Source organism: Anolis carolinensis, chromosome 6 (assembly GCF_035594765.1).
Source record: "Anolis carolinensis isolate JA03-04 chromosome 6, rAnoCar3.1.pri, whole genome shotgun sequence".
Classification (NCBI taxonomy): Eukaryota; Metazoa; Chordata; class Lepidosauria; order Squamata; family Dactyloidae; genus Anolis; species Anolis carolinensis.
The window spans coordinates 71,858,299-71,872,097 of NC_085846.1; the positions used below are offsets into that span (position 1 = coordinate 71,858,299).

General features: G+C 37.1%; 1 protein-coding gene across 3 annotated transcripts in view; it reads left to right on the forward strand.

Annotated features, from left to right (window-relative positions):
* The window catches only part of osbpl10 (oxysterol binding protein like 10), a 93,521-nt gene that overhangs the window by 58,019 nt on the left and 21,703 nt on the right, over positions 1–13,799 (forward strand). For all 3 annotated transcript variants that reach the window (XM_008121409.3, XM_062957479.1, XM_062957480.1), the window contains one exon: positions 10,741–10,887. In XM_008121409.3, coding sequence (XP_008119616.2) covers positions 10,741–10,887 — 147 coding nt within the window. The remainder of the gene's footprint in view (positions 1–10,740; positions 10,888–13,799) is intronic.

The window sequence follows — 13,799 nt, forward strand, 5'->3', positions numbered from 1 at the left end:
ATTATCTTCTCAACCTGTTAATCATTTGGATGTTAGCAATTAATTGGGATTGTATGAACCATGTGACTTCATAGTACTACTTAGTTATTGAGTGGAGATGGGGCCAAATCATAGGTGCATGTTCTTGATCTCTTTTGACACTCTGTGATAAAACTCCAACAGAAGGAGGTAGTCCTTAAAATAGCCAAAGTGTTTGTGAAAACAGCCTACCATTTCAGTTTAGGACGATCTACATATTTTGATTTGTAGAGGAAGCCTGATAGATCAGAATTAGTTCCATCTATTAAGTCCCTAGCATCAGGTTCAGTCCCAACCAAAATGAACTACAGTTATGACTTATGACTTGCATACATCATTGTGGATCATTGTGACAACGTCACTGCAACTTTCTTGTCCATAAAAGTATTTTTTTTTAAAAAGCAAACCTGACCAACTCCTTTCCCACCTCAGGAGTTTAATCTATTCTCCTCGATTTCTTCCCATATCAAGACTCCTTTTTCCTGACTTACTCTGCTTTCCACTCTAGTAGTTGTGCTGGGCTGATAGACAGAAGCTCACTTTTACAAAAACCCGTTCCCACCTCTATTATTTCTTGATCCTTTCTTTTTAATTTCATCTTCCTCTCTCATCTCATTGATTTTACTGGACACTCTGGCTTCTTATACAGTATGTTGTTTCCCCTTCCCTTCAGTCTGCCTTCATAGTCCCTAGTTGGACCCTGCTTCTTCAAGCCATTTCTTTAATCACGGCTTGCTTTCTCTGACAATTTGCTTTCCTCTTTCCATTTCCTTCTAATTTCCTTCTGTTTTGATCTACATGATTGGCACTGCAGGCACTGCTTTCTGTTTTTGAGATTTAAAGTGCTGTCAATTCTCCAAGGTTTCTAAAGCCATGTGGTACAGTCTTAATACACCAAGGAGACAACTTCTAGACAACTCTCACCCCTGATGGTGCTAGTATTTTATATGGCATCTTGCCAATCAGACTCTTTCCAAGGGCCGCCATCATACTCTTCACAGGTGAGTAGCAAGTGATGTACCAGAAGTACATCACTTTTCTGTTTACTGGTAGATCTTTTAGCTAATACAGGACTTCTTGAAATTCACTGAAGGTTTATATTGACTTTGTTTCAGTCTTTGTCTCTAATAAATCAAATTAATTCCACTTATATACCTCCCTTTATTCTGTATTAACAATAAAGCAAGCTGAAATACCCTTTGATGACACAGCATGTTGTTACCTTGGTAAGGAATGGCTAAGAATGAAATGTTTCATTGTGTCTCTACTTGAGTTAAAATACTGGCATTTGAATTCCAAGATCTGTTGGACAGTAAAACATATTCCATCCTTGTTGTCAGCACTCCCAAAAAATGAGCAACTTCAACTTTTGACAAGAGCATATTTGCTGCTATAAAGGACAGCACATTTTCCGTGTGCAACAGAGACATTAAAGGATTTCTTACTGTGGTCTGTCTTTTTCCATTATGCTTGATTAAATCCTTTTTAGTTTGCATAACATTGCAATGTTTTTTAGCCCGTAATGATTTGTGTAAGCTAAATTAATCTGTTGGCAAAATGCTACTGTTTTAAGCTTATTCACTGACGGACCACCCAAATATGACATCTGACACAATCAGTTGATCAATCCCAGGTAAGGTATGCTTAGCTCAGATGATTAAATGTACAATTACACTAAAAGTAGAATTAAATGATGTTAAGCTTGCTACAGCAGCATTGATAGAAATGACTTAGACTAATCTAACTAATCTTGATTTTTATAGCTTGCTGTAAGAGACATTGCGCACGCAAGTAAAATCTACCTTGTAAACCTGTTTGTGTGCATATTTTATGCTGAAACAAATATCTTTTAAGCCAAAGTTTTGTCTTGTTTTATCTTTGAGTGTAGTGTTTAGGGTAAGACATATATGTCTCAGCTCCCCAATTAAAAAAATTAAATCAGCAGAAATCTTCCTGTGAATATTTATTAACGCAATTTGGCATATTTTTGCTAAATTATTTGGGTGTAGTCATCAAAAGGGGTATCACATTTCCCTTGACATACTACTTCTGTTCATAGAGCAGAAATTCAAAGCATTGTGGTATTACATTTCTATTTTTTAAAACAAAGACTCAATATTTTGATGTTATGGAATATTGAATGTTAAATGGAAATGTTAATGCTAAATTGTAGTTCAAACCATATAGTTTAACAGCACATGATTCATATTTAAACCATTGCTTATTCTGATAAAAACTAAGTTCAAGCAAGCTTTTCATTAACAACAAATTCTTATTACATTGAGATCTGATAAACTGTGGTTAATCTTAACTATGGGTTATTTGGTTTGTTTGAACATGTGATTATTAAGATTAACAATGGCTTGGGATTTGGATATAACATTAAAGCCGGTTACTTTTTTATTATGTCAGAAGCAACTTGAGAACATACTGCAAGTCGCTTCTGGTGTGAGAGAATTGGCCATCTATAGAGACGTTGCCCAGGGGGCGCCCGGATGTGTTACCATCCTGCTGGGGGGGAAAGGAAGAGAAAGCTTGCATTCATACAGACTTGGGCTTGTTTCCATCACAAAAAGCTGTGGTTTATTGTGATATTTCAACTGTTTCTTTGTGGAACCTTTTGAAAAAGTAATCAAAATGGGTGAAAATGCTCTACTTGTCTATTTCATTCTTAATTACCTAGACTCGACAGATTTTACATCCAGCAGAATAGCTTAAAGCAGAAGAGCAGGTTACATAAGTATGTTGGGAATGTTAAAGGTGTAGGTTTAGAAGCAGAATCTGAAGCCATTTTGCATTACTTTTAAAATATCATCTATGAAAAAGTAATTTCTTGTCATTACTCATAGTTAGCATGAAGTCATCTGTCAACTTCTCTGTTAATAAAATGCTATTAAAATTATTTAAACATAGAAAAGGATCAGAGTTTGCCTCATTTGACATTGCCCTTAAACATTTTAGAATAGTGAACATTTATTTATTGACTGCTTTTCTGAAAGATGGGATACAACTAATGTTAACTAAAGTTAACTTTGTGTATTATAAGTAAAACATTTTTTATTTTTTAAATTGCAGGATCATTGTTATTGACAGTAATATAGTTGGCACTGAATTTATAAAAAAACACAGTAAAAAGCAATAATTACTTTAAATGTGTTACTTTCAAACTTGGATTATGTGATGTGGTGGCATAAAAACAGTTTACTTGATTTATTTGAGAATTGTCAATACACCTCTAATTTTTTTTTCATTTCAGGAGCAACTTGAGTCGCTTCTGGAGTGAGATACACCTCTAATTTAGCATGTCCATTGGACATCATTGTGATGTTTGAGTGGGAAAGAGAGAGACAGTATTGACATTTATTCTTTATAAGAATTAAATATATCAATATTTGAATGCATTCCCTGGTCCATCCCTAGTCTACAGCTATACTGTACATACATCTGCATCCAGAGTTTGGGAAAATTACTTTTTGTTCTACAATTCCCGTGCCAGTATAGTCACTAAAACGTTATGAAAGGTATTTTTCAAAACCTAAGTTTTCCAAGTTCTGTCCGTATTTCTGTTGCAATACAAACACCTTTCATCTGTATATCAGAGATGTTTCCTCCTTCCTGCACTGTAAGATTTGCAGTTAAACCTTGGTTGCACTCTGCATAGAAATCATATACTGTTGTGGCTAAAAGTGAACCATAAAGTTCCCAGATCAATTTCATATGGATCACAAACTCACTGAGTGTCCTTTGGCCTCTTCGCTGCAGGTATTATAGTAGTTCAGCAGATGTCATTGAGGTGGAGGAGGCTGGCATGCTCTGGAGGTTATTTCCGTAAGATTTTGTGATGTGTGTATGTACAGCTATTCACATACATATGTAAATATTTGTATTTATATGAATTAAGTATTGTATCCTGAATAACTTTGTCAGTCCTCTTAAAACTCAAATGCCTGACATAGTTATGGTGCTTTTTCATGGGTGTAACATTTGTATTTCTTGAAGTAGCTGTTACTTCAACAAAAAGTAGCTCTGCAATTACTTTTGGCTGCATTGTAATGGTGTGGTCAATTAATCCTATTGTATCTGCATCTAGAGGAGGTTAGTTCATATAGCAAAACCCTCAAGGCTCTTTGTGTATCAGTTTACCAGAATTCGCCAGGTGTGCCTGGATGAAACATATTTGAGGAAAGAAAAAGGAAAATGGATCCTCTCAATTGAGACTTTACTAGAATGGCCCCTTTCTTAGATCTTTTCTTGGTGTAGAAATACATTGTATGTTGTATGGTGTGCCCTTTATTTTTAGGCAATTATTATCTAGATAGGAGCCTTATAATCAAGGTGAAAAAGAAAGTGCAAAAGCTGGGTTGCAGTTAAACATAAAAAACCCCAAGATTATGGCAACCAGAGTGATTGATAACTGGCAAATAGAGGGAGAAAACGTGGAGGCAGTGACAGACTTTGTATTTCTAGGCGTGAAGATCAGATGCAGACGCAGCCAGGAAATCAGAAGACGTTTACTTCTTGGGAGGAGAGCAATGACCAATCTCGATAAAATAGTGAAGAGGAGAGACATCACACTGGCAACAAAGTTCTGCATAGTTAAAGCAATTGTATTCCCCACAGTAACCTATGGATGCGAGAGCTGGACCATAAGGAAGGTTGAATGAAGGAAGATAGACACTTTTGAACTGTGGTGTTGGAGGAAAATTCTGAGGGACCGCAAGAAGACCCAACCAGTCAATACTCCAGGAAATAATGCCCAAATTGTTCATTGGAGGGAAGGATATTAGAGGCAAAGATGAAGTACTTTGTCTACATAATGAGAAGACAGGAAAGCTTGGAGAACATAATGATGATGAGGAAAATGGAAAGAAAAAGAAAGAGGGGCCGACTAAGGGCAAGATGGATGGATGGTATCCTTGAAGTGACTGGCTTGACTTTGAAGGAACTGGGGGTGGCGACGGCCGACAGGGAGCTCTGGTGTGGGCTGGTCCATGAGGTCACAAAGAGTCGGAAGCAACTGAACGAATAAACAGCAACACTATATATTGGGTTTTCTTAACAAGCTTAAAAAAGAGCAACCTTTCGGTTGTCTAAGGCTTTCATGGCAGAAATCACAGGGTTGCTGTGAGTTTTCCAGGCTGTATGGCCATGCCTCAGGAGAAAATGCTTCTCGAACATGGCCATACAGCCCAGAAATTCACAGCAACTCAGAACAATCCTTCCCTTTGTGGTTTTATAAAGCTCATATATCCATGTTTGTTCTTAAGGCTCATGAAATGTCAGCAGTGGTTTGTGATGAGCATCCACAAATGCTGTTTTCTCTGGACACAAAGCAAGTAACTTTATTCCTTTGTTAGTATTTCTCGCTTTTATTGGAAGCTGAAATGTAGGAGCTCTGCTCTTAGCTAAGCCTCCAGGAAAGTATGGATTGACATTTGTACTATTAAGTCTCTGAAAAATACATCTTGAAAAGTATTGATTTATCCTTCATTTATCTGGCAAGTAGAGCATGTTTCTTCCATAAAACCAATCCAAAATAATTGTGTCCGACAATATCATTACTGCTTAGGTTAATAATAAAAACAGGTCTGTGACAAATGAGTTACTTTAGCTTTCATAGTCTCTCTCCCTCCCTCCCCTTTCTAATTTAGGATAGTATTATAGAAACTGATTTGTTTGTTTTTCGATCATATAAAATCTCTCTGACGCAGTTTGTTTCTCCCTTATTTGATGACAGCTTTGATTACAACACAGTTCTCTTGAAATGTTTTATGTTCTCAAAATGGGTACAGTGTTAGATCTTGGATTTCTCTTTTTTCTCCACTTTGCCAAATATTAATGGCAAAGATCCAAAGAGATATTTTAGGTGCACTTAAGGACATGAGTGTTTCCGGTGAGGGTTTTTTCCCCCTTTATTTCTCTTTGAACAAGACCAGCCCTGCCATATCAGAAATTGTTTTAGACTTAAAAGGATTTTGCCACATTTCATCGGAAGCTGTTGTATGAGAAACAAAACGGAACAAATCCCTGGGTAAATGCAATGAACGGAGTGTGCTGATCTTTTGGATCCCAATTGAAAGAAATAAAGAGGGAGGAATACAAATACAGGAGGGGTTCCTCATACCAAATTTCAAGCAACAGTTCACTTTAAGGCAAGATGACATTATTAATGTATCCTTATTTGGCTGAACCGCATCCAGGTAGTTGTTTAGTACTTTTTAGTGGTGGAAAATATACAGTCAGCAATATTTTTATTTACATATTTTCATTGGTGCAGGAGTCCTGTGCCCTCAACCCCAGCAAATGTAGAAGACTGACCCTAATTGAAAATACAGTGAAATGTTTAATTGGCTGCTTCCTGTCTTTGCCACAATTGGATTGTTTGGTGTAAGAATAGAGAACAGAGATCTTCAGGTCTTTTATTAATTTAGGAAGGCTTTAAATATGTCTCTCTAAATAATTAATATTCCTTGTTTTAATCTATGACAGAGAAAACACATTTCTTCATTCCTAGCTGTTTATAGGATGTGGTCTTAACATCTGCTTATAGAGAAATTGTCACATTGAACCCAATAAAGCTTTTGAGGGGACATAGATAGGAGTGTGACAGTTGTCATTTCCCCCTTTTTTGGACAGTAACATGCATGCTTTGACTATGTACTTTCACAACTCAATAGGTCATATTATCTAATGGTTATTGAGGAACAAGGATGGAATGCATTAGGGCTGTCGATTCCCCCCTATTGAACATAATAGTAAATTGATCATTTACTGGAGTGTCCTCTGAAAAGGGTGACATTTTACTGATTGCCATGCCTTTCTGTGCACACTAGTGCAGCATTTGCCATGTTTATCCTGAGCTGTGCACTGGAAGACGTCATCAGTAACTAATCCAGCTTATGCTGATGCATCAAACTTCATTTAATGGCTATGCAAACATGTGTCTGAAATCTGATGATAAATAACTAGTTTTGTTCTTGTTTTTGATTTAGATTCTCATGCATAGTTTTCTTCTTCTTTTGTATATTGTTTTTGTATCCTAGGATGACATTTAGGTTTGAAATGTCTTCAATGACAATAAAACTATTTTTGAAAAACTAGATATTTTTATGTAACAGTTCTGCATAGAAGAGGCACGTACTGTGGAAGGCAGAATAACTTTCTGGCTCCCCTCTCTCCGATTTATTTTAATACCATAATAATTAATAGTTGCCAGATCATTCAATCCCAGAAGAGAGCTTTCAATTATGACACAAGGCAGACTTCTTTACCCAGTGACCTCTGCCTTGTTCTAAAATTCCCATTATCTAAACTTATCTGGAAGGCATTAAGCTTGGGATGGTCCTTTGAAATACCTAGATCTTCTACAGGTTGATTCTCTCTACTCAAGAATTTTCATTTCACTTTGGCTATTGACATTTTGGTAACATTTTATTCCAGCATCTGATGGTTTTTGATTATGACGACTCAAAAGGGAGAAATGTCCCTTGCATTATTTTGATACAAATCTCTCGATCCCAGCAATTACTCTTAAATATAGTGCATGACTACAATACTTCTAGGAATGTGTACAGCAGTAAATCCAGTTATATCATTCTGTCAGAATTTGTAATGTTGAGTTTTACATGCTCTGAAATTCATATGCCTGGTTTGAAGTAAGTTCAAAGTTAAATTGCTATTACAAAATGCATTTATTTAGGTATTTTCCTAATTAGCTTTAAAAATAGCTAATTAATTGGGGCTGTTTCAGACAGTTTCTATCATATTGTATTGACAAAAAGGAGAATTTATAGTGCTCTGAATGCATAGTAGTAGAGACAAATGTCTGGAAATGGTTCCACGTTGCTAGCTCTTTTATAAATTACCTTAAGTTCTCTACTTTCAGGAAGTGGGCTTCTAGAACAATACCCACAAAATGCAAGAATACTGGTGTTAGATCATGGGGGCCGTGAAGTATGAAAGCAACGGCAAACTACTGATTATTTCATGCCTAAGAAAACTATAACAAAAACCCTATAAAAAGTCATCAATAGATGACTTGGAGGCACGCTCACACAATGTATGAAATTGTTCTCCTAGTGCAGTGATTCTCAACCTGGGATCCCCAGATGTTTTTAGCTTGGTAAACTCGCTGGGATTTCTGGGTGTTACAGGCCAAAAACATCTGGGGACCCCAGATTAAGAACCACTGCCCTAGTGTATATTTTGTAAGTTTTGTTAAAAGGTAGCCTTGCAATAGCTCCCCAAGTCAGATTCAGTGAAGATAAAGCTGCATGTGTATTCGTACAGTACACTCTCAATCAGCACTCAAGCAACTGGAATTCTCGAGCAACTGGCACAAAAGTCAAAGAAATAATCCTTTAAATTAAAATATATGTAAAATACATTTAAGCTGTGTTACACTAAGTTAAGTGTCTTTGTCTTAATTAGCTTTTAATTCCTGTATTTCAATATTGATATCAAGTCAATACAGAGTTTATGGTATACTGTAGTATGTAGTATAGTATTAGCTAGGCTTATTTTTAATAGTAACTCTCAAACAACCAGAAGCTGCATTGATCAATCCCCATAGGTGCCAGTTAGTTGAGTCAGTTGTATAAGTAGATGTATTTTTAGTTTCCATTCATTTGGGTTCGGAAGGCTTTATAGTAAAATACTAGATCCAGGCATTTGAGGCTGGGTGAACGGGAGATACTTTAAGACATTGGGAATTTCAAAAGCCTTCCTTAGCTAGAAGGAAGTTGTAGACATGTGATACTGAGATCTTTTTCTGTCCCCAGTGCTGAACAAACTGCTCTTTCTAACAGGAGCTCATGTGCGCTATGGTGGAAGGTTGGGGGGTAGAGGCAGGCGAGCCGCATCGGCAGCATCTCTCCAGTTGCAAACAATTTGTAGTTAAGCTCACTGATCCAGCCCCATGTGACTAGAAATGTAGGCAGCAGATTCATGCTGGACTGACATCATGCTTTTCAAATTCACTGGAAATTAAAAAGGAGGTGGGGGGCAGAGCAGGGAGAAAAGGTTCTCTTGACTTGTCCTGGTGCTACTAATTCCTGGCTCCAGCTCATCTGCTGCTATTGAAAGAGCCAGCAGCAGCAGCAGCCGCAGCTGGAAGCAGCAGCACTATTACATAGTTCAGGATACTCAATGAGGTCAAGCTGGATGATAAGCAAGCCTGCCGTAGAAGCATCCCCTGTAAGTTCTGGAGCTTCTCCTGATAAGTTCGTGTTTGTTTGTTCATTCCCTCCCTCTCTCCTCACTTTTCAAGTTATACCCTTTATTGTACAGAACTGAGTATAGCAATGCACAATTATAGAATCAGTGTATGTATCATTCGGATTCTTATGCATTATTGATACAGAAGCATATGTTCAAGCATACATTGATCCCTCTGTTGTATTATTGGGGGGAAATGTTGGTGGTTACTCTTTCAACCATTACATTGCTGTCAAGCTGAGGCATGATTTAGATAATGTAGCGTTATCTATATAGGCAGTCCTGTGCTTAATAATTATTCTTCCCATGGGAGGGAAAAGCTAGAGAAAAGAGGCCATTTGATGTTTTGCGTACAAAGGATGCTTAAGGTAGTGCTGCATTTTAGAAGATAACTTGATTATAGGGTTTATGGAAATAAATTTTACTCTGCATAAATTCAGTGTGCTTATATAATAACAACAAACTGTGGCGATTGTAGCTATAATAGCTCTCCGTGTTTATGAGCTGCTTGGAAACCCTTGAGCTTGATTAAATAGCCGCTTGTAGGGAAATATGAATCCAAAGTCCTTGCAAAATAGAATAATCATAGAATATTTACTTTCTTTCCTCTTGTTCGCCTTCCTTCCATACACAAAGCTACTCCTTTACAGCTACTTTGTAACTACCTGAACTTCTTTGATCAATTTCACAAAATTATTGATTACTATGGAACTATTGCTGTGTATTACATAGAAGTATATGTGAAATAAATTTGCCATGGTGATTACTTCATTCCTGTGTAGTAATATGGCCTCAAGAAATGCAATTGGTCAGATTGTCATAGTCTCAGTAGCAAGTTAAATCTGCACACCTTGAGATGAAAAAACTGACAAACCCCTAAATGCATATCCTGATGCCTTTTAAATGCTGTTTCTGACGATCAGGCATGAATTCCAAACATACCAAAAGAAGTCCAATACATGAGATGGTTAGTAAGTTTTCATATCTGAAATACCAGCCCATATGTCTGAAAGATGAACAGATGTGCAATGTTGCCATTATCTTTAAGATAAAAAGGTAAAATACTGACCAAGATATATACTTAACAGAGGAAATTAATTGATTTCCATTTATGCAGCAGATATTGCTTTAATATTTTGTCTGTTTTCCCAAGATTATTTTATTGACCAGTTTATTGAGAAAAAAAACCAATATGATGTATTTGAACTATAGATATTTTTGAGTGATGGCAGTGTCATTTTCGAGATGAGAGAGTGATTAAGGGAAGTGCTAAGATTTATTCTGAGGTTTCTTTATATTGTCTGTTCAAGTTCTCCAAACGGTTAAAATAATGATTGTTCAAAATATACTAATGATTACTGTGGTGTGTTAGCAGTGAGTGAGTGTTTGGAAATAATCTTCACAGTGTTTTTAGAGAGCTCTCTAATTAAGCTTAAATGAACTTATGCCATATTGTTACTTGTTTATCCAGATGGTCATACTGATTATGTATTCATTTTTTTGAAGTGTACCGCTTGTGAATTGGTCTTGGTTGAAGATGAGATGACAGACACTGAAGATAATGAAGAGGATGAGTTAGGAGTCAGGGATGAGCAACGGAGCATAATTATTCATCTTATCTCACAACTCAAACTTGGAATGGACCTCACAAGGGTATGTGGCACCAAATCCCCTTCTCTAAAATAAACCCCACACTGTTTTGCTTAAAATATCACTTGCTATTGAATTTGCATCTTCATTTGTCTTTAGTGCCAGTCTCATCCCAAATCTTGGTGTAATGGTATTCATTGCTACTTTCCTCATTTATGTATGTAAAAAAAAATCTAATTGGCTAAAAAGCTAATGTGATTCTTTTCCTCCTGCAACAATTCTCCAGGTGTAAACATATTCATAAACTAAACATTGCCACTGTTCCTTACAAGTGACATCCCTGGAATCAAAAATGGGCCTTCTGATGTCTACAGAAGAATCCAAGAAATGTTTCCAACAACAATGCCATACATAATGGTCATCATCTCCTCTTCCTCCTCCTTAAATATAGCTAGCAGTGATGTTGTGGTACCCTGGATTCTTGCTAGTGAGAGCATTCTAGTTTTGAGAACCAATGAAAATTTATTGAGAGATGGCAATGGGAGTGTAAATATAAATCCTCCTTTCATAAAAAGTGTAGATTTCCTTTGCAAAATATGTGGAAAACTACAACCAAGGAAGGTTTTTTAAAAAACCCTTTGAAAATTTCCTGATAAACATTCCTCCAAACCATGAACACATTTAATAAGCAGCTGCAACCATTCCTTGCAGACCTTAATGTACTGCTCTAGATCTCTAAGGATTTGGGGATGATTGCTTTCTCCTATAACACACACACACACACACACACACACACACACACACACACACACAAACCTGGCTGTCAAATGCAAAGCACAATAGAACAAAACATTCAAACATGTAAATCAAAAAAGAGAGGTAAAATCCTTAGGCAAGTCACTGCTATATATTAAAAATATGTTTGTTTATTAGGATGTGAGATCACATAGGATTCAAAACACTGTTTACAGTTCTATTTTTGGGTCAAGCATATATTTGAGTGACAAGGCTACAAAAGAGTCAGAACATATTTCTCGTAGTATATTCAGGGCTCAAGAAGCGGATGATAACATTCATATTTTGAAGCTTGGGTTAGTAGCAGTGATTGCAGGAGGTTTCAGATGGATGGTGAATCTGTTCTGGGTTTTAGTCCAGACTTCAAAAGCAACACCCACAGTGCTGAACCCTATCCTCAAAGTAGATTCAGCATCTTGTATAGCTCCATTAAACTCTGGACTAAAACTTATAATGGATTCATTGTTCATTTGCAGTAGAAACCAGCAGCCATAGTTAGTTGACAGAAGAGAAAGCTGTAAACACAAGAATTTATCTCTTGTTAACAAGCTTTCCAAAAGGACTCTTAAGCTGAATCTGCCATCCCCTGAGAAACTTAGTGTCACCTTTCAATATAGTAAAAAACAAACAAACCCCAAAACAGCAACCCTTTAGCGCAGTGGTTCCCAACCTTTTTTTGACCAGGGACCACTTGACCAGGGATCACTCTCCAACATTAGTACCAAAAGGGTTACAAATCGCTTTTTGGTCAACTTTAGATTCGGTTTGGTTATTTGGGGTGCTGATTTAGAAAATTGCATTGGATAGACCACATCAGTTCTAGTTTCTGGTACAGAACATATGCCCACCCAGTAGTTGCCATCTGCTCACCCACAGAAAACTATAATTATCTAGAGCTGATGTGGTCTATCCAATGCAATTTTCTGAATCAGTACCCCAAATGACCCCAGGAACAAGCCTAAAAACAACGACACCAAGGCACCCTCACTTCCAGGCGCCACATGCAACAGCTCTACTTAGGGAGGGAGGGAGGAGGAGAAGCAGCAGTCAGGAGGCTTGTTGTGCACCTTTTGTGGGTAGTCAGCCTCTCCCCTCCCAACATCCCTGTTGTCTTGGCACTATAAGAGAGTTTTGCGAAGCCAGTCACTATCGTTGGAACGATGTATTAACTGTGAGGCTGCTGACCATATTTTAGTTCTTGGGGGCCACTGGTGCTCCATGGACCACAGGTTCGGAACCACTGCTCTAGCACTTAATCCATCACTTGCAAAATATGTGAATATATATCTTGCAGTAAAGCTAGGTAGAAAAACCTATTTGGAGGCAAAAGCTTCCATTTTTCAGGCTCATCGTTGATTTCCATTAAGATTTCTTTATGTTCTGAACTAGATTTTCTTTTTTCTACTTCTAAACCTCCTCCATGCCCAGTGTGCAAAGATTCATCAAATGCTGTTGAGGTTTAGAAGTAGTGGGCAAAATTCACTTTATTCCAGATGAAAATGAACATGCAGGTTTGTCTCATAGCCAACTAGCAAATGCTAGAAGCTTGATCTGGGAGACAGTCTTCCCTTTGAGTCATTCTTGCATGAGGGAAAGAGCATGAAGTGGGAATGGTCAATCTTAATTGCTGCTGTTTCCTGTATGAATTATTGTCATGAAAGACTCAATATATGCTAGGTTAAGGAGGAAAATTTCTCTTTCAAAATCCATGCTTTTGTGTTTGCTTATCTTTTAAAACATACTTTCCAAAGGGCACAATACCCCAGCCGAGTAGATGCCTATATGGATGATTATACTATGTGGGAAACATTGTTCATGACAGTATTGTTATAATGAATAGAGAGCAGTGAGGTTAGTGTTTAGTGTGTGAGACACAGCAGGAGCACTGCAAAATAGGTCTCCTACTGGGATGTTATTTTGAGCCTGTGTCATTTTCCACACAGGAAGGTCAGAAAACGATTGATTTTGATTGGTGTAGTAAACTCATACAGCGATGTTCTGAGTGCTTTCCTGAATAATGCATGAAAGGAAAATGATTTCTAGGCCTGACCTTGTGGAGAGACATAGAAAGGACCATTTAAAAGCATTGCTGAAAAGTGTATTTTACCTGCAGATTTATTTTATTGGCAATGTTGGAATAGAATACTATTAAAATTTTATTTTCATGTTAGACAATATTA